The 21,568-nt window shown below is 37.0% G+C and overlaps 1 protein-coding gene across 1 annotated transcript in view; it reads right to left on the reverse strand.

Moving 5' to 3' along the window:
- The window catches only part of LOC103665144, a gene marked incomplete at its 5' end in the record, with an annotated part of 295,474 nt that overhangs the window by 169,462 nt on the left and 104,444 nt on the right, over positions 1-21,568 (reverse strand). The window contains one exon of the mRNA XM_008693048.2: positions 20,699-20,909. Coding sequence (XP_008691270.2) covers positions 20,699-20,909 — 211 coding nt within the window. The remainder of the gene's footprint in view (positions 1-20,698; positions 20,910-21,568) is intronic.

Genomic DNA, 21,568 nt, shown 5'->3' on the forward strand with positions numbered 1-21,568 from the left:
GGAGTATGTTCTCCGATCATAATGAAATCTGACCAGCAATCAATAACAGAAGGACAAGGGGAAACCTTAAAGCCCTTGGAAATTAAGCGCACTTCTAAATTATCTGTGGGTCAAAGAAAAAAATCTCAGAGGCAATAAAAAATAGAACTGAATAAAAATGAAGATCAACATTTGCGAGATTCAGCTAAAGTAATGCTGAGAGGGAAATCTATAGCACTAAATGCTTACGTCAGAAAAAGGAAAAATCAATAATCTAAGATCTTATCTCAAGAACCCAGAAAAAGAGCAAAATAAAACCAAATCAGGTAGATGGAAGAAAATAATAGTGCTTAGAATAGAAGACATTAAAATTGAATTGAATTTCCAAAAAATCGATCAAATTCATAAGCCTCTTTCTTGCAAGACTGACAAAGACAAAAAGAGAGAAGACACAACTCACCAATACCAGGAATTAAGTGGAATATTATTACAGATACTGCAGCCATTAAAAAGGAAAATAAAGGAATACCTTGAGTAACTTTATGCTCGTACATTCAACAACTTAGATGAAATGGACCAATTCCTTAAATACTAAGAATAACCAAAACTCATCCAAGATGAAATAGATCATCTGAATAGTCCTGTAGCCATTAAATAAATTGAATTCACAATTTTGAAACCCGAGGCTCAGCTGGTTTCCCTAGACAATCCTTCCAAAATATACAGAAAAATTCACACAAATTTTACTTAATCCCTTCTAGAAACTAGAGGAGGGAACACTTTCTAATCATTTAATGAGGCCTTTATAACCCTGACACCATCAACACCAGGCAAAGTACATCAGCAACAAAAGTACAGACCAGTATCTCTCAGAAACTTAAAAAATCCTCAACAAGGGGAGCCTGGGTGGCTCAGTCAGTTAAGTGTCCAACTCTTGGTTAAGCTGAGGTCATGATCTCAGGGTTGTGAGATGGAAGCCCACTTTGGGCTTCTCCCTGGGCATGGAGCCTGCTTAAGATTCTCTTCTTCTGGGGCGCCTGGGTGGCACAGCGGTTAAGCGTCTGCCTTCGGCTCAGGGCGTGATCCCGGCTTTCTGGGATCGAGCCCCACGTCAGGCTCCTCCGCTATGAGACTGCTTCCTCCTCTCCCACTCCCCCTGCTTGTGTTCCCTCTCTCGCTGGCTGTCTCTATCTCTGTCGAATAAATAAATAAAATCTTTAAAAAAAAAAAAAAAAAAAAAGATTCTCTTCTTCTCCTTCTGCCCCTCCCAAAAAAATCCTCAACAAAATATTAGCAAATTGAATCCAACAGTGTGTGAAAAGAATTATACAGCCTTACTATAGCTAGAGTAATCAATACTGTGTGGTATTGGGACAGACACATAAATCAACAGAATAGAACAGAGTAGGAAGGAAAAAAGTTCAAGAAATCTGCTCAATGGCTGACTTTTCAGAAAGGTGCAGGGGCGCCTGGGTGGCTCAGTTGTTAAGCGTCTGCCTTTGGCCGAGTGAGTGATCCTGGGGTCCTGGGATCGAGCCCCTCATCCGGCTCCCTGCTCCGCTGGGAGCCTGCTTCCTCCTCTCCCACTCCCCCTGCTTGTGTTCCCTCTCTTGCTGGCTGTATCTTCTTTCTCTGTCAAATACATAAATAAAATCTTTAAAAACAAAAAAAACACAAAAGCCACAGAAAAGTGCAAAAGCAAGTCAACAGAGGAAAGATATCCTTTTCAACAAATGGTGTTGGAGAAACTAAACTTCTCTTGGAAAAAATAATAATTAATAATAATAATAATATAATAAAATAAAAATTGACCTGAACCTCATTCCTTATATTAAAAATAACTTGAAATGGATTATCTTTTTGGAAAAAAAATAGGAAAAAATATTTAGGATCTTAGGCTAGACACGGAGTTTTTAGACTTGACACTAAAAGCCTGAACCATAAAAGGAGATTGATAAATTGAACTTCATTAAAATTCAAAGCGTCTACTCCATGAAAGACCCCATTGAGAGGCTGAAAAGGCAAGCTGCAGACTGAGAGAAAATGTTTGCCAACCACGTATTCAACAACTATTGGTTTTATCCAGCATGTCATGTGTTATGGGGAAAACATCAGAATGACGAACTTCTGGCGGTGTCTCCAACAATGAGTTCACTACACTCAGTTAAAACTTTATTTCATTGTAATTATTCACATACATGATGCCTGATATCTACGAGTCTGATAAATGGGGGGAAAAGATGTCATATTATAAGTTTAAGTGAAAGGAAAAGGAAATACTACTGATTGTGGGTCGAAAAGAAAATGCTACGGTAATCTTTAAAAACTGATGCCACCTGCTAAATACGTGACCTTAGAAGTTTTATGTGCATTTATGCATGTAGATGGGTGTGCATGTGTAATTGGTATCACCTTAATGCTGGAGGAGACATGCTTGCCGATAAAAATAGGACACCAGCCTAACTATAGGGAAATTAGTGAGAATTTATTTGAAAAGAGAGGGTGAGTAGAATGAAAGGAGAAATATTTGCAGTTTAGGGTTTTGAATTACTGTTTTTCACCAAATTATGTTTTCACAATCTGTGTCTCTTCACTACACTACAGGAGTCATCAGTGCCTTTAAAATTAGCATTATGCCTTCTGTATGTTTACACTACACATGTCAAAACCATAGCAGGATTTTTTTCACTAAAACTTACAACCCACAAACTCCTAAATGCTCAAAATCCTAGTGAAGTAGTTAAGGTCCACTGTTCATTTAACAAGTTACAGTAAATAATCTTAACCAAAAAATAGCTGTGGTTTTGTAAGGAAAGGTGGTTCGAACTCGCTGGCCTCTAGCAATCAAAATAGCCAAAGACCATGTGTTACGTAGCAGCAAGTCCTTATATCACTCATTGCCAAAGTGTCAACATTCAAGAACAGGCTGATTTCTCTAAGAAATGAGTATTATTCCAAGAGACTGGCTTTCTCCTGCTTCATGCAAAAAGAAATATTGTTTGATTCAAAAGCCTATTTTCTAGTTTATATTTCCTGTTTCTTATTCTATGTGGATCATCTAATTAGACTGAGTGGATCATTCAGAATAAAATTACTATCCCTATTTGATTCTAATTATTTCTGCTTTGAACAAAGTCACATCTGTTCATAGGAAGTTAGACACTGGAAGAAGGTGAACTAAATGAGTCAGACCATTAAAGTGTTCAAAGCGGGAATCATGTTTAGAAAGAGTTAAGGAACCCATTTATTCATGTGATGACTCACAATACCACTTATTTTTCATTTCCACTTGTAGTTTCACCAGGTTGGAAAGGACAGTACTGGATCAAAGGAAATGCTCCCTGCTAACTACGACTTGCACAAAGAGCCTATAGTATGTCTTCTAAGGAGCAATGTCTATTCTCTCGCAGGAAGCATCTGAAGTTGTCAAACTCAGGGAATCAGAGAGGAGAATCATGGAGGGATGGGGAAATGGGAGACAGTTAATCAATGGGCATAGTCCCGATTTTACGAGATGAGAACATTCTAGAGATTTGCTCTACAACATCAGCCAAATGATTAATAACACTGTATTGGACACTTAAACGTTCGTTAAGAGGGTAGATCTCATGTTCCTTTATTACCACAATGAAATAATATTTCAAACATGAAAAAATGGTAGTTAAAATCAGTACTATAAACTAGAACAGTTGTAAAGCCATGTCAGGGAGGCTGCTGCTTTGTCTTGTCTAAGAAGCAAATTCTCCTCAGCCATGGTTTCTTTCATCATCATCCATTCAGTACGTTTATCCCCACAGTTCTTTATTTCCACCTTGTTCAGATGTGCCTTTAGCTTCTGGAAATGCTCTGGTCAAACAGTGGGGCCAAAGATGAGTGTGTCTTATCTCAGGTCTACCGTGACCCTTTCTTCCTAAACCACCACTCCCAAGGCTTTCTAGAAGGGTTCAAATATTCTCAACGTGGTCAACCGTGGTATCTCATATTCAGTCGAGAACTATGATATTATTTGTCATCCATATCCTCTTCTGCAATATCACTTTGTAAGGATAGCTGTCGGATACTGAGGCACTGAGTATCCACAGATTAAATAACAGAGATTCGCAAGGAAAAATCAGATTATTTTTGTGGATAGTATGTTTGTTTGAGTGATTGTTGAATGTACAGGGCATGCCTGCATTTGTCAACCTATTTCTCATAATCGGTGAAGGAACACACACACACACACACACACACACACACACACAAAACAGGATGTGTGTGTGTGTGAAGGGAGGAGTAAGTATTTATTGCCTCTGCGTTAAAGACCAGAAAAGTTATGTATCCTGAAAAATGTTTTTAATTATTTCAAGAAGTATAAAAAGTATTTTCAAAAATGACTTTATTAATGACTCCTAAAATATTGATAAGGTTTTGAAATGGCCTACGTCAACTGAGTGGGGACAATGACAAGCCAGTTCCAATGATAGTGCAACTCGGTTGCCCCTTTCTGTTTCCTCACAGTGCTGTTAAATAGCACAGGTACAAAGGGGAAACGGAGTGTGATGACTGTATGAGACCAAATAAAACGGTGAGGGTGTAAAATGTCCTGAAAACACAAGCTGTAATCTGCTGTTGTCAATCTAATCCACACACACTCTGTAATTAGAAACATATTGGAAGAGGGCAGCAGGCACATATTTGTACTTTTCCCTCAAACCTTTATTTTGATCATTCACACGTGACACGTTCATTTTTATTGCCGCTCCCTTACAAAAAAAAAAAAAAAAAGAATTTTAAAAAGGGAGCTTCAACCCCCCTCCCCCTAGAATTTTTTGAACCCTTCCAAATAATTTCTCATTTTTTTTCTCATGAAAGGAGGCAACACAGCAAAGATTCTAACCTGCTGGAAACGTTTTAAGCCCGCCTCGTCTCTCTGTCCCCCAGATCCTTTTGACACACCCTCCTCCCTCCTTCCTTAGCGTTAAACTGCTTCTCTACTTCCTTTCCATCAGTGGAAACACTTCCCTTATGGGTGTCAGGATCTCTCGGAGGGGGCAGGGCTGCCCTGCAGAGGAAATGACAAGCTGTGAAATGTAAAAGAGCAATTCCTTCCACATGTTCCTTTGCTCCTGGAGCGGTGAGGGCTTGTCGGCTACCATCACTTTGGAATCAGGCAGGACTGTGCGTCGTAGTTCTGTCAAAACTAATTTACAATTAAAGACCTGCATGACTGTTTAAAGCTTTTTCAATTCCAGCAGTTTGCTGAAATGACTTTGAGATTGAAGTGGATCAGACCAGAAACCTTTGTTGTAATTAACTACAGTGGATGAGGAGGAAGCTCAGAAAATAAGACAGAGCTGAAATCAAATTGTATGTTTATAATATAAATAAATAATATAAATAAATAATATATAATTTATCTATAATATATACTGTATTTATATTATGTATTATATATATTTATATTTTATATACAAATACATATTATATGCTTATTTTTATTTATTTATAATATAAATAGTATGTTGTTATATTATTACATACTATATTATATATATTATATGTCATATATATTATATTATAGTATATTCATATGTATATATGAAATCCTTACCTCACCTCCAATTAACAACATATATGTGGAAATTTCCAAGCTGAGCCTCAATTTGGAGAATTTAATATTGCAGGTATTGGAAATCTTATTTAGTTTGTGAATAAAGTTACAAAAAGTTCCTTCACTGATAGGAAGGAAGGAAGGAAGGAAGGAAGGAAGGAAGGAAGGAAGGAAGGAGGGAAAGAAGGAAAAAGGGAAGGAAGGATTGATTTATCTTGACCATCTGACATTTAAAAAAAAATTATATTATTTTAAAATACTTCAAAGCATTTTTGATTTAAAACATTTTAATCCATTTCTCTGATATATTAAGCAAAGGCATCTTAAAATTGCAGGTAATTAGCTTTTTATGCAGATTAGTCACTTTGAAACATACTGCGGGTCCCTGAGGTTCAATTTTGCATTCAGATAACCACCTTGTATTTGCTTATGTTATTTCAAACTCCAGAAACCCAAAAGAATAAATATCATATCTAAAAGCTGCCTCAGCATTTCACCAAATGGTGGTTCTGAAGTGGCTATTCCAAGTTCTTAAAATCTAGGACATCCTTTGCAGAAGTACTCATTCCGTAAAAGCTAGCTGAGCGAACAGAGGTACACCTAACAGGAAATTCTTTGGGACAACCTCTCCACAAACTCAACTCAAACTGTCAAAAGCAAAGTCATATAAACTATTTTCAAATATCAGACTCATAATTCTTTCATAGAAGCAAGGTAACTACTAACTTTCAGATTATTAACTAAAAATATATTGGGGCGCCTGGGTGGCTCAGTTGTTAAGCGTCTGTCTTCGGCTCAGGGCGTGATCCTGGAGTTCTGGGATCGAGCCCCACGTCAGGCTCCTCCACTGGGAGCCTGCTTCTTCCTCTCCCACTCCCCCTACTTGTGTTCCCTCTCTCGCTGGCTATCTCTCTCTCTGTCGAATGAATAAATAAAATCTTTAAAAAAATAATAATAAAAATAAAAATATATACGACTGTGGTCTGGGATAATTAACAGTGTCTGAAAACTTGCTTTTCTTATCTTACACAGGAGGAAATGGTGGCCTAAAGACTTCAGGAAACATGATGTGGAGATTTGTATAAAACTGGCCACACATACTTGAGCTCTGACACCCACACAGTAGGTCTCTTAATATATAATGAACACACTAACTAAGCTCTAGTGACCAGCTTGTCCATGGCTCCCTGTTCTAAGTTCCAGTATTACGGACCTTCAGCTACTCTCCATCTGTGCTTCTATTCCCACTGCTGTTAATTAATTTGCCCTCCATCTTGCCTCTACTCATGGCTTAGATTGGACATAACCATGCACATTGGGCAGAGCCCTCTCACCAGGCCACCGATTATATCATGAAAATAGAACCACACACGCATGGCCAATTGATTTTTGACAAAGGGATAAAGGCAACTCAGTGGTGAAAGAACAGTCTTTTCAACAAATGGTGTTGACAAACTACAGACAAACCACCTTTCCTTTGCAAACCACCTTTCCCACAAAGGATCTGTATCCAGAATGTAGAAAGAACTCTCAAAATTCAACAACAACAACAACAAAAAAATGCAAACAACCCAATTCAAAATAGGCAAAAGACTTGAACAGATACTTTCTCAAAGATTAATATGGATGGCCGATAAGCGCATATGAAGCAGCTTAATAAAATTAGTCACTAATAAAATACAAATTGAAATTATAACTTCAAATTTAATTTTGAATACAAATTGGAATGACTTAAAAAAAACAATACTAAGCTCAGGTGAGGGTGCAGAGCTACTGAAACTCTCATATGTTTCTTGTGGAAATGCAAAATTATACAGCCATTCTGTAAAAGAGGCAGCATCTTAAAAAGTTAAAAATACATATACCATCTGGGTGCCTGGGTGGCTCAGTCTGTTAAGCTCCAACTCTTGATCTATGCTCAGGTTATGATCTCAGGGTCATTCTCAGGGTCATGAGATCAAGCCCTGAGTCGGGCTCCACTCTGAGCTTGGAGCCTGCTTGAGATTCTTTCTCCCTCTCCCTCTCCCTCTCCCCACCCCTGTCCTCTCTCTGTCAAATAATAATAATAATAATAATAATAATAATAATAATAATAATTCTACTCTTAGGTGTATCTCTTGGAGAAATCAGTACTATGTTCACATGAAAACTTGTATATGAATATTTATAGCAACTCTATTCATAATTGCCAAAAAAAATGGAAACAGCTGCTATGTCCTTTTAATGGGTGAAAAGATAAGTTTTGGTACATCCATTTAGTGGCAGTCATCCAGCCATGAGTAGGAATGAACTGTGGGTGCATACAATTCAGATGAGTCCCAAAGACACTATGCTGACTAAAAAAAAGCAGTGTCTACAAAAGATTACATTTCCTATTGCTAGAGCAGAGGTGGATGGAGGGATCAGGTCACTGGGTGATGGGCATTAAGGAGGACACATGATGCGATGAGCACTGGGTGTTATACACAACTGATAATTTATTGAACACTACACCTGAAATGAATGATGTACTATCAGTTGGCTAATTGAATTTTTAAAAAAGAAAGAAAGAAAGAAAATGTGGGAGATTAAAAACAAAAAAAAAAAGATGACGTACCCTATGAAAATTTCGAAAATACAAAACTTTAGGGATGGTAAAGAGATCAGTGCATAGCACGGATTAGGGGTGGGGGTGGAGTGAGGGGGTAAGGATGGGCCTGCAGCAGACAGCAGAAAGGAAAAGGAAGGAGTTTAGGTAATAGAATGGTTCTTTATCCTGATCGTGGTGCTAATCACACAAATCTAAATTACATCGGCATTCTAAAAAAGTCTGTTTTCCTGTATGTTAGTTTAAAAAATAAAATAAGTAGGGGCGCCTGGGTGGCACAGCGGTTAAGCATCTGCCTTTGGCTCAGGGCGTGATCCCGGCGTTATGGGATCGAGCCCCACATCAGGCTCCTCCGCTAGGAGCCTGCTTCTTCCTCTCCCACTCCCCCTGCTTGTGTTCCCTCTCTTGCTGGCTGTCTCTGTCTCTGTCAAATAAATAAATAAAATCTTTAAAAAAAAAAAAAAACTATGGCTTGGACCCACAGGTTCCTGTTTAAATAAATAAATAAATAAATAAAATAATAAAATAAAATAAAATAAAATAAAATAAAATAAAATAAAATAAAATAAGTAAACTGTTCGCTTGACTTCTTTCCATAGCAAGGAGTTGGAAGCCCAGATGGCACTCAACCCAATTCACTTACTCATTTAACAAATAGTCACTGAGAATCTATGATGTGCTGAATGTTGCCGTAGGCCATGGGTACACAAAGAAGCAAGAGAAAGATTTCTGCCCTCATGAGTTTGCAGTCCAGCTACACCTCCTTATGATGCGTCTTTTAAGACTTAGTCAAGTCAACAGGGATGTGAAGGTGAAACAGAGCTGATGCTTTCAGAAGGAGCTCAAAGTTTCATCTCTAGAGATGAAGGGAGGCCCTATATCTAAGTGTGTCTGTTTCAAAGTCCCTTCTCAGCCTGTCTCATCCGAAACAAGGCTGCAACGCACACCATAGTTAGGCCACCTCCCACCCTCATTCTCATCTTTAGCAACCAAAGCTAGAGAGGACTCTAGAATTTCTGCTTTGCAGCAGAGAGCAGTTTCAAGTTAAAAGATTAATGAATTACTGGACCATTTGCTGTGGTATTTGATTCTCCCCACAAACTTGAAAGAAGAAAATTCAGCCATTACTATTCTTATTTCATATACATAAGGAAATTATCTCGCAAAGTTTTCACAAATACTGAGTAGTAAACTTGTGATTCACTCCAGTTTTCAGACTCCGAGTCCATATTACTTTCCTGGTACCACAACGTGACAGCCAAGGGAAAACCATTCCTTTGTATTTCTTGGCTTTGCTAATCCACAATTGTCTAAGGAGTACATTGATTCACTCATTTATTTAACAAATTTTCATTGAGAGATTACTGTCTGCCAGGGACAGTGGTAGAACACGCAGACTCAGTGCCTACCCTCAAGACGCCATCATAATTGCCGTGAGGGGAAAGAACTCTGAGGGAATTCAGTGGAGGCACTGCATACAGCCTTCCTTCTTTGGGAAGGAAGTTTTAAGCTAGATTATCGAGGAAGAAAAACTAGTGGCAGAAAAAGACTCTTCCAGTTGGAGGAAATAGCCTGAAGTATAGGCTAAGATGGAAATCACCTTGTCCATTTGTAGGAACTGAAGAAAACCAGAGCAATCAACAGCTGCACGTCAGTGTTTCTCAACTCTGGCTGTACATTAGAATCACCAGAAAGAGGTTTTTTTTTAAGAATAACGTTGTCCAGGTCCTGCCCCCTGAGAATTTGATCCATTTGTTCTGGGGCAGAGCCCAGACAAGAATATTTGTTTAAAGCTCCGTGGAAGAGTCAATGTACAGGCAGATTTAAGAAGCCTTGTTTTTGTTAGGTTTGTTGAACCACAGATACAGGCAAATTAATGTTTAAGTATGAATAGACTTCTTTCAGGATTTATCAACATTTTGGTTAATTTCAGGTGAGACTTAACTTTTTTTTTTTTTAAGTCAGGTTCTAGTGGTCTAGTTTTATACTGAAAAGGCTCATGTAATATTAATTGATTTTAATATATGTGGCACATGATACAAGAATAAATAGTGGCTCCTTGTTTCCTCCTATATATGATAGTACTTATGTTATATTCATTGATGAGGAAGTTCTAGAAAGAAAGAGACCACGGACTCATCCAATTATCTATACTCCTGAAGACGTATAGTTCCCAAGATGGATGAGTGGCCCACTGGCAAAGGAACATGGAGTACGCTTAAAGGATCACAGGCTGAAGCAAAAATAATTAAGTATCAGAGTGGAAATCTATTATTTCAAAGGTTCATTGAATTGGGCTTCCTGGATACATGGTGCCATTCTAATGGGGGTCCCAGAGAGCATATGTCTGACCCCTATATCACTGACCCATCTGGAAGCAGTAAAATGTGGTCCCAGTATTTCTTAAATAATGTTAAATAAAAAATGAGTTCTACAATTAACTCAAGTTCTCTCGAAGTAGGTGCTTTCTACGCTTGGCTGGCTCAGCCTTTCCAGAAGGTATCAGAGCCCTTTTCATCCTTATTTGTCCTCAGGCCAAAACCTACAGCAACTTTGAAAACAGTAGCTTATCTTGAGAGGGGCCAGAAGGGAAAGTATTTAACAAGATTAAGACACTTGAAATTAGAATTCCAAATAACATCATTGTTCCTCAGCAATTTATTACATTCCCTAAATTTCACGAAGAATTTTTTTTCTTTAAAGGTTGCAATTTTGCTTATTTTTTAAAATTGTTCTTACGTAGAAAATATCAGAGTTTTTTTTTTTAAAAAACTACTCTGCCTTTTTCTCTTCTCTTTTACCTCAGAGGAAAAATTATCCTTCCTCCTTCCCCATACTCACCTCTCCCATCTATCTTGCTTATGATGGGAGCTGAACCCAACAATTATCCTCTCTCTCCTGCATTCTCAATTTTTCCTCCTCCAGGTTTTTTTCCCATTTTTTATCAAGAGAGGACTGAGTGTTCAACCACAAAAAAAAAAAAAAAAAAAAAAAAAAAAAATCTTCCCTCAACCCCTGACTTCATTAAGCTGTGGTGAAACTCTCTCCTTCTCATTTTCAAGTGCATCTTCTATACGCACTGCCTTAGTTTCTTCTTTCTTGTTCCCTCCTCTCGTCATTGCAGTTTGGTTCGTGCCCTCATTTCTTATGTATTCCCTCAAAAGGCATCAAAATGCACTTTATTTTCAAAGCAAACTGTCTTTTCATCTTTGCCTGAGTCAATCTTTCCAGAGCTTTGCTAAGACGAAGTGAGATTTGTGGACGGGACAACAGCGTTATGCATCATATGGGAGCTGAAGAGTCTAACACCCACCTCAGACCTACTGGATTAGAATTTGCATTTTAACTAGATCCTTGGGTGATCTGTATGCATTTAGTTTGAGTAGTGCTGCAACAGAGTATTTTACTGATGTGACCACCCTCTCCCTTCTTAAGATTCTTAAAATTCCATAGCTCCCATGACGCCCCACCTCCTGGTCCTTCTACTTCTTCAGTTTGCTCCTTTGCAATTTACTTCACCCTCTTCTCTCATCTGTCCCTTAAATTAAGGTTTTCCTAAAGTTTTTCCACTCTTTGTTCTGTGGTTTGCCTAGTAGGATGACACCCATATGTCCCTCCTGAGTTTAAATCCATTTTTTTTCAACTCCGAGCTAGTCACAGTCTTCTTAATTTCCCCAACACTTTAAAAACTCAATTTGATTAAAACCAACTGGCCAACTTTTGTCTGAAACCTGCTCCTTTGGGTACCTCAGCTCTGATAAGGGCAACACTATTTTCTGAGATACCTGAGATAGAAATACTGTTGACTGTAATTTTCTAGTTTTTCTTTACGGCACAGCTATTTGTCTACCAAATCCTATTGACTCAACTTTAACATTTCTCTAAAATGAACCCTTTTGATTGCATTCCACTGCCACTATCCTACCTCCGGCCCTTACCATCTCTTCTTCTGGCTGATGTAATGGCCTTCTTACTGGATTTCTTGCCTTTGATTACTCCTTGCCCAAATGTACCCCCATATGTAGGCTGGAATCCAACGATTCCTTATAGTTCTTCAAATACACCTTGTACCGTTCTGACTTCTTGACTTTTTTTATGGCTTTTCTGTTATCCAAAAGCATTTCCATCAGTGCTTGCCTTTTGAACTGCAAACTACCCTTCTAACTCAGGTCAAAATTGTGAAATTAACACATATTTTCTTGATCATACCAATACAGGATTTAAAATGGATTGCATTAAAAAGAGTTCATGGAATTCTCCTGCCCCCAAAAGCCCACTCATTTGTTTCTGAGAATTTATCATAGCATATAGAACGAGCTCGCAATCTGCCTCCTTAGCTTGTCCCACACTGGGCTCTGTAACAACTTGGATTTTGGAATTGTAGTATAGAGAACATAGTATATGTATATAACATAACTTGATGTATCACAGGACAGTATGTACTATACTATATTGTATATGTCCATGTCTTACATAATTTCATTGAGAAGTTTCTCTTTCAGCAGGTTGGTGAGTGTTTCCAAACAGTGCCCCTCTCCCTGGGAATTCCACTGTGAGATAACCGAGGTAGAGAACAAGTCTGATTGGCTATCTTTCTTACTGTTCTTTCTTATCTAACTATCTAATTGCATCTGCTTCACTTTTCTAAGCCTGAAGTTTGTCCCAGAAAGCTTACTGGTCTTGTATGTAAATAGAGTGGTGGTAGACCTGCTTATCATTTATTCAACGTGTGTGTGTGTGTGTGTGTGTGTGTGTGTGTGTGTGTTTCTCAGCGGAAGAGTGAGCTTGGGCTCAAGTAAGCCCCCGCAGGTCAGGGATTGCATGTTATTTTGGTTTGTATTCCCAGAGCATTTAGCAGTCTGCTTTGTTGACAGTGGTTACACAATAAAACTCTCCTGAATTGAATTCTGCATCACCAAACATATATAGATGCTGCCAGAGACCATTGTTTATGCAATGTAGGCACATACAAAACAAAATTATCAAGCATAACAAATATTTTCCTGGATTGCCCCCTAAAAAGTAAAACAGCCTAAAAGATGATAATAATCCCACAGTTACATCATGGCTCTCTTCCTCCAGCCTTTCAGAAATATTTCTGGCCTCAGGCTCCACCTATTTGCAAGGCTGATCATCACTTAAAATATCAACCTGGGGATTATATTCAGAATCCTCTCAAGAGTGTGTGTGTGTGTGTGTGTGTGTGAGAGAGAGAGTGTGTGTGCACACGTATGCGTGTGTGCACGTGCTTGCACATGTGTGCTTGAAGGGATAACAGTAGTCACTTTTTCATGATTTGGGGGCTAGAGTAGATTCAGCAGATTACGTATGGAGCCTATCAATGTGAGACAGCTTGCGGAAGATCATAAACATATTTTTCAGAGAGAAACGTCGCAGCCATGAACACATCACGTGGTCACCCCTTCCCTAAGGTTTGCTCCTTTAATTGTAAATAGCCAGAAAGCCATCAAGCCAGAGTTTAATAAACTTTTAATTTGAAATGAATTACCACATGTTGTGTTTGTTTACCCATTATTAAATCTCTTAGCAACATATCAGTGGCAGGAACAGCGTACTGTAGCACAGCCCTGATATATTAGAAAACAAACCCATGGGGGATATTAACTGCTAATAATACGTTTAGGAAGCCTCTAAGAAAAATAAATAAATATAAGCAATGTAGCAGAGACATGTATTTGGAGAGATTGTATGTTTTGTTTTTGTATAAATCTATTCTGAATAGGAGCAAAACGTCCCTGTGCAGGTTTTGAATGTGAAGCTGGAATCTTCTGAGCTCAGAGCAGAGCTAATGCAAATTAGCCTTTTCCAAGCCTTTTCTTAAAGCAGAAAAGATTCTTCCTCTCCCAGTACATAGTGCTCTCATACCGATTGTGTCAGTATTCACGTTTCATGGAGTGTCACCTGTTCTCCTTTTAGGGGAACGGAGGGCAGCATTTGAAAAGCCAAGTTCAGAGCACGGTGCAGTAGGTGTGGAAAATAGAGCCACAGTACCCTGAGGAAAAACTAGAAAGCAAAAATGATCCGGTGAAAAATGGTCTAAGAGTAATTGCTTCTAGTCTTCAGCTCAGTATCCTAAAACTAGGTTAAAATGTCAGTATCACTGAAATATTATTACTGTTAAGTCAGAAGCTACTTTCTCAAAAGTTAAAAATTCTAAAATAAGATTTTGAGTTCCATGCTTAATCCTAAAACATCAGGAGGAAAAAAAAAGGAAGAAAGAAAGAAAGAAAGAAAGAAAGAAAGAAAGAAAGAAAGAAAGAAAGTCCACATTACAGTTGTGCATTTTTTGATGCCCCACATAGTGGCTTGAGTTGACTGGATATTTGAACTTGATATTTAAACAAAAAATCAACTTTGTTTGTGAATTGATTTATTAATTCTTGAGAGAAAGATTTGGACTTTTTTTTTCCCCTTCTGAATCTCCAATTCCCAAATTAAGCAGATAATATTCTAATGTTGAAGTAATTTGTTTTCACAGAATAAAGGCATCCGAGCCCCTCCTGTTGGAAGGCCTGACTAGTCTGATTCAACATAAAGAAAAGACATGGGGCAGAAGTCATTCTCCTGTAGACATACAGTGAGTCTCAACCACAGCACCCGCAGATGTCCTCAGTGGAACTCCCCACAAATCAACTTGGAATGAGGCTAAGTCTGACATTGGCTGGCTTTTTATGGCACTCTCTACTCTTTCTCACACTGCCAGTGCCTTCGGCTCATTCTGTGTCCTCCACCTCCCCATCCTTCCCTTACCACACCAAGCATATCGACAACAGCACAGCCATTGTAATCCACTTATGATATGTGCATTTGAAATACAAAATTAAAGCCTTAAACTTATTAAATTCCAACACAGAATACTTAAATTCAGCTTAACATTGTGCATTTTAAGGACAACCAGCTCTATTCATTACCCAGCAAAACCAGACCATGATGTCGGTCACCTATCTCCTCTGGCTACAAGTAAGGCAAATCCACATTCTCAAGTGTAAGAAACAATACACTTTAATCAAGTTGCTTTATGGTGTTGGCACTGATTATCTAGCTTCAATCTGTACAGTACTCTCCCCATCTATGGTTTTGCTTTTCATGGTTTTAGTTACCCATGGTCAACTGCATTCTGGAAAGCAGATGATCCCCTTTCTGACATATCATCAGATCAGTAGTAGCCTAAGGCTACGTCACCATGCTGATGTCATTCATCTCATGTCATCTCATTACATAAACATTGTATGATCTCACATCTTTTCAAGAAGAAGAGTGAGTACAGTACCATAAGATATTTTCAGAGAGAAAAAGAGAGAACACATTCACATAACTTTAATTGCAGTACTTTGTTATAATTGTCCTAGTTTATTAGTAGTTGTTGCTGTTAATCTTTTACTGTGCCTAACTGATAACTAAAACCTCATCATTGCTGTGTTTGTATAGGAAAAAACATAGCATAATAGGGTTCAATACTATCTGGGGTTTTAGGAATCCGGTGGAGGTCTTGGAATGTATTCCCCCACAGATAAAGGAGGACTACTGTATCTCATATCTAATTTATTTTCCCAAATATTTGTTTAAAGCCAGATGACATAATTTGATATATATGAATTCTGTATATAAAATTCCAATATAACCTTCCCAGGTATATATAACTATAAAGTGACATTTCATTGTCTGGAGGTGGTGGTATCTTAGTTATCATTAGCTGATGATAATAGTTTACTCACAGGGAAACAGGTCGGGTATGGCTAAGGAACCTCAGGGCCTATAGTCGGCCCACCTCTTAGGGAAGGAAGCAGGGCTTCTAAAAATGGAGCATGGCAATCAGTGGAGTTTTACTCAGCTCAGCAAGGCATAATCTCCAAGGCATTTGGGCAACTCCAGGCACAAGAAACATTTACCACCAGAAGTTGAATATGAAGCTCTGTGTTGCCCAGCTGATAGGCAGAACAAGACAAGAAGGCAGATGCCATTAAGAAATCAAATACTGCAGGTTTTAGGTCTGGCCATTATGGCAGGGATCCCACATCCCTTCCCCAGAAACACTGCTGTTTCCCTGGCCTATGCTCTCAACCCAACACTTCCCTCACTCTACATACTCTCCATGGTCAAACTCAAGCAATTTCTGGTAGTCTATGTGTTATGTCCCTGTAATGGACAGGTTCTTCGTCCCTACTTTCCATCTCTCTCCTGAGTTTCGTGAGCACTTTCCCAATGGTCTCCTACACATTTCAACTTGGATACAACAAAAGGATCTCAAACTCAGTAGGTCCAAACTGAGGTCATGTTTGTTTGTTTGTTTGTTTGTTTTCCCCTCTAATCTTGTCCCTCTCCCTTTATTTCATATTATCTGCTGGTTAATACCCATGTCTATCCATGCTAAAAAATTAGGAATCATCCTTAATTATCCCTCACCATCAATATCTAATCAACCAACAGGGACATTTAAATTCTCAGTCCTATAGTCATTCTCTTACACCTCTTTAATACTTTATAAATTTAAACTCTCTTCTCCAACTTTACTGTCACTGCCCTAATTCAGGCCCTCTTCTGTGGCAGGCACTACTCTAAATTTTTCCAAACTGATCTGGTTTTAGACATGCCCTCCTCAAATAAATCCTCTTAAAAATTACCAGAGGGAACCACCTAAAATAGAAATTGAAATACATCACTCCCTTTCTCTTTTTTTAAGATTTATTTTTTTTATTTTAGGGAGAGAAGAGAGTATATGAGCAGGGGCAGGGGCAGTGAGAGAGGGGAAGAGAGAATCTCAAGCAGACTCCCCAGAGTGCGGAACCTGACTCAGGGCTTGAACCCAGGACCGTGAGATCATGACCTGACCCGAAATCAAGAGTCAGCTACTTAACCAACCATGCAGGCACCCCAAATCATTCCCCTTCTTAACATCCTTCAGTGGCTACCCACTTAATACCAACCTCTCATCAGCCACAATAGACACAAAAAGACACCCAAGGAAATAGCAAGGGAGTTATTACTGTCCTAGAATCTATACATGGATAAACGACGGCAATGAGGAAAAGTGAGTGAAGTGGGAAAAGAATACAGACTTTTTCAGACATACGAGGGCTAAGAGAGTTTACCACTTTATAGACCCAAACTCTAAATGAATTACTAAAAATTTTTTTCAACAAGAAGAAAAATGAAAGTGGAGGCAAGCTACAAAAAAAGTGTAGGCAAGCTACATACTATGAAGCACAGATATTGACCAAATATGTCAGTAAATTAATTTTCTATTGAGACTAAATAAAAACAAAAACAAAAACAAAAAAACAAGTTTTCTATTTAATAAAAGAGTGACCTGGAAGCATAGCCAACAATAACGTAAGTGTACACGGAGGTGTGTGATGAGTAGGTAAAACATACTAAAAGTCCTTGTCATGCTCAGGAAGAGAAGAGAAAAACCAGATGAAATTAGATTTTTTAAAACAATTTTCAGTTAAATTTGTAGGTGAGAAAATTCAGGATAACATCTGAAACAATTAACAATAAAATCTGTAGGTTATAAACAGCAGAGGATAAACAAAATAAAGAAAATTATTTTTGGTTAAAGAAAAATTCAGGAAAGTGTTTTTATAAAGCAAAGAAATAAGATGGCAAAAATAAATTGCAAAGAATGTTATCAGCAGGTCCAAGTATAACCGTAATAACAGTATTTATAAAAAATTGAACTCACCAGTTCAAAGACACATATTAACTACTTGTCTTGAATACAAAAATAAAATCTATATTTATGCTGTTAATCCATACTCAAAAGAACACCACGGATGAGTTTTAAATTTTTAAAATAAATATTAGAAAAATAATATATGCCATAAAAACACTTAATGAAAAAAATCAGGTGGTAGCATTAATATCAGAAGAAATAGAATACAAATTAAAGCATTAATAGACATACAGGAAGACTACATCTGTATAAAGAAATAATAACACAAAAATTAATAACCATAAAATTGAAGGGACTTAACACATTTAAAATATATAAAACAGTATTTGACAGAACTACAGAGATAAACGGACAGATCTAGTCAACAGTGATGATTTCACACATATCTACCAGGTAAATAAAAACTGAAGATAAGGACTTAAGCTTTCCAATCAAGGAGATTAAAAGGTAACTTCCCCAAAACCGGAAGGAAATAGGAGCAAAGAAATAATAAAGCCAGGTATAAATACGTAGAAAACAAAAGATCAATGAAAAGAAAGTCTTAATGGAGGTATATATTTTTAAAAAATGAATAAAAAGATAAAATTCAAGCAAGACTGATAAGGAAAAGCAAGGAAGGCATATATTAACCAATATATTAATAATGAAAAGAGGAACATAATTATAAATTTGTGGTATTTCAAAATTATAATAGTATTTTTATGTATATTCCTTTAGAAACATAAAATATCTATTGAATACTACACAAAAAACAGTTTCCTCCAGGGAGAAGAACTAGGTGGTGGTGGGAGGAAGATTTTATTTTGAATAATCTGAGTGTATTCTGTATTCAATAAAACTGTAACAAAAGGAGATCAACTTTAAAGATAATATACTATGTATACAAATGTATATATTCATGTATTATGTGTATAATACATAATATATATTACATTATATATTTGTATGTATATATAATAACATTATATTGCATTATATGCATATGTATATAATATATAATACTATGACTAATTCAATTAGTTTTCCAATTGAATTAAGTAGAATGATTGAATAATCAATAGCAATCAAAAATTGAATTAGAAATCAAATGTTTCCCATGATTCATCCCACCAAAAAAAAAAAAAAAAAAAGGGTCCAGAGCTTTACAGTTCAATAAGGTAAAGTTTTAAAAATGACCCAAAGGAAAAGTGAACAAAATATAATTATAGGAAATTCACAGAAAGTATAACCCAAATGGTCAACAGAAACGTATGAAAAAAAAAATCTCGAACTTAGTCATATTCAGGGATATTCTAATTAAAACAAAGAGATATTACACTGCAATTGAATTGGCAAAACTGATTATAACAAAGATTGATAGGATGTGAGCCAAACAAACTCCTGCTCAGCTGTCAGAAGGGCAAATAGGTACTACTTCAATGGCAATGTGTCACTATGCTATGAATTTTAAAAGTGTGTGCCCTGTGATTCCAGGATAGGAAATATCTTTTACTCTAGTGAAATTCACACCTATGTGCACAAGAAGGACATGTCCAAGAATAATCACTGTAATCTTGTTTGCGACTGAGTAAAACTTGAAACAACAAATAAAATAAAAATAAATTTTGTTACAATCATGCATGTTGCCATGTACGCAATTAGACGGCAGTAAAATCAATAAACCAAAAATACACAAAAGTGTGTGTGTAGGAGTTATGCAAATGTCAAGGATAATACTGAGAGAAAATAAAGTTGCAGAAATAGATCTTAAAGCATGGTTACTTAACACAAACTATAAAAACATAGAAAAGATATTATACATTGTTTATAATTACGTACATATGTAGGAAATGTATTAGAGCATACATGGGAAAGATCAATAACAAGTCTCAGAGGGTTGGGAACAGAATCAGCCAGCAGTTCACAGAAGGCTTTAATCACATGTAAAATGTTACTTTTTAAAAGAAAAGATGTGGAGCAAAGATGGCAAAATAGCAAGAATGGACACAGCTGGGTACTAATTACTGGTTTATGTTGTTATTTTCCATACAGTATGTTTAAAATATTCTATAATTTCCAAACTAAAAAAACAGAGTCCCTACTACAGTGCCTGGCACATGAAAATACATCATGTGTAATTATTATTAGTGGTAATCTTTCTAACATTAGTATTATGCTGGTAATACTGTAAGTGCTGCTATACTTACTACAAGGAATAATGTAATTACTAAAACTACTACCAACCCATCCCCTACTCCTGCTTCTAATGTTATTATTACTGCTAGAGGATCCAACCTGCTAAAAAATCTTGTGAATCATTTGGTAAAGGAAATAATTATCTTGCAAAAAATAATAGTCACCTCTAATAGATCACTTCTGCAGGCTGAAACTTCTCTACATTAAATAGTACAAAGAATGTTATTTGCTTATTTAGTGCTTGATTAAGATAGTTTTTGAAGACTGAGGTTTATAAAAGAAACTATATTATTTGGGAACTTCTTTCTGAGACTATTTTCTCTTTCCTGGCCATGTGTTGATTATCACTCTTGTGAGTGAGCAAGAAGGCTTGGTTCAAGAACTAAGAACCAAAAAAAGTCAACTTGTCCCCCCCAAAAAATAAAAAATATTTTTAGAGCCATAACTCCATGGAGGAAGACTTGTGTCTCAATGAAGTAATTTTGTATTTGATTGTAATTACTTAATAATTATGCCAAATGGAAACAGATATTCTTGTCAATGATTACATTCTCTTTAAGCAGCATGGCATCGAAAGAAATACATTAATAATTTAAACGTCTTTCTCAGTTTTCTGTAATATAACACAACTGGAAGTATCAGTAAAAGAAGTTGAAAACAGTCTACTAACCCTGAGAAGAGCGTGGGGAGGGTTTAGCTTTATCACCCAGCGATGCACAAATGTTTTCCTCTGTTTGTTTCTCTGAAAAGCCAGGCGTATTCTCTACGCCGGATTCTGCTTTCTGTACTTCAGCCATTAAAGAAACTGGAAATTCAGGGGGAAGCGGAGTTTGTCTTTCATAGGTTTGTCGATCATCCAAACGCAAAGGAAGTTTAATAACCTATTAAGAGAGACATCTCTTATCTAAACTGTTGAAAACATTACACACACAGCTAATTTCACCCTAGAACAATGATACAATTTGCAAACTCTAAAAGGTCAATGATAAATTTAATTTTCCAAACCTTATATCTGCTTTTGTTTGGCCGCCTTACAAAACATGCATTTTTTTGTATTAGCAGATTTACATAATTGCTTCAGATATTACCATTGCTCTATATAGTTCTTAGTTTTTTCTTTGTCTTGCCTTATAATTTTCTTTAATTTCTTCTCACAAGTAACACTGTCTGATACTCACACTGGGATCAAGTTAGCAAATGTTCATTCAGTATTCACTATCCCCAAGAAACAATATTTTTAGTTCAAATATGAACGACAAGATTGTGGAATCTAGTGGCGAACATATGGGTGTTCACTGTGCCATTTTTTTTTCAACTATTCTCTATGTTTACAATTTTAATAATAGAGTGCTTGGTGGGAATAATCAATGACATAGGAAATGAAATATTTAGAAAAGTGAGGGAGTTTGGGAAAAAGTTAAAGACTATCCTGCTTGCCTAGTTGCTCCCCTTGAATTATTTCACACACCCTGTGGGGGCTGAATCAGACCTGTTCCCCTGTCTCCGGAGAGCTCAGGGTGTGAGCCTGAATTCTATCCCT

This window comes from Ursus maritimus, unplaced genomic scaffold (genome assembly GCF_017311325.1).
Source record: "Ursus maritimus isolate PB19 unplaced genomic scaffold, ASM1731132v1 scaffold_30, whole genome shotgun sequence".
Classification (NCBI taxonomy): domain Eukaryota; kingdom Metazoa; phylum Chordata; class Mammalia; order Carnivora; family Ursidae; genus Ursus; species Ursus maritimus.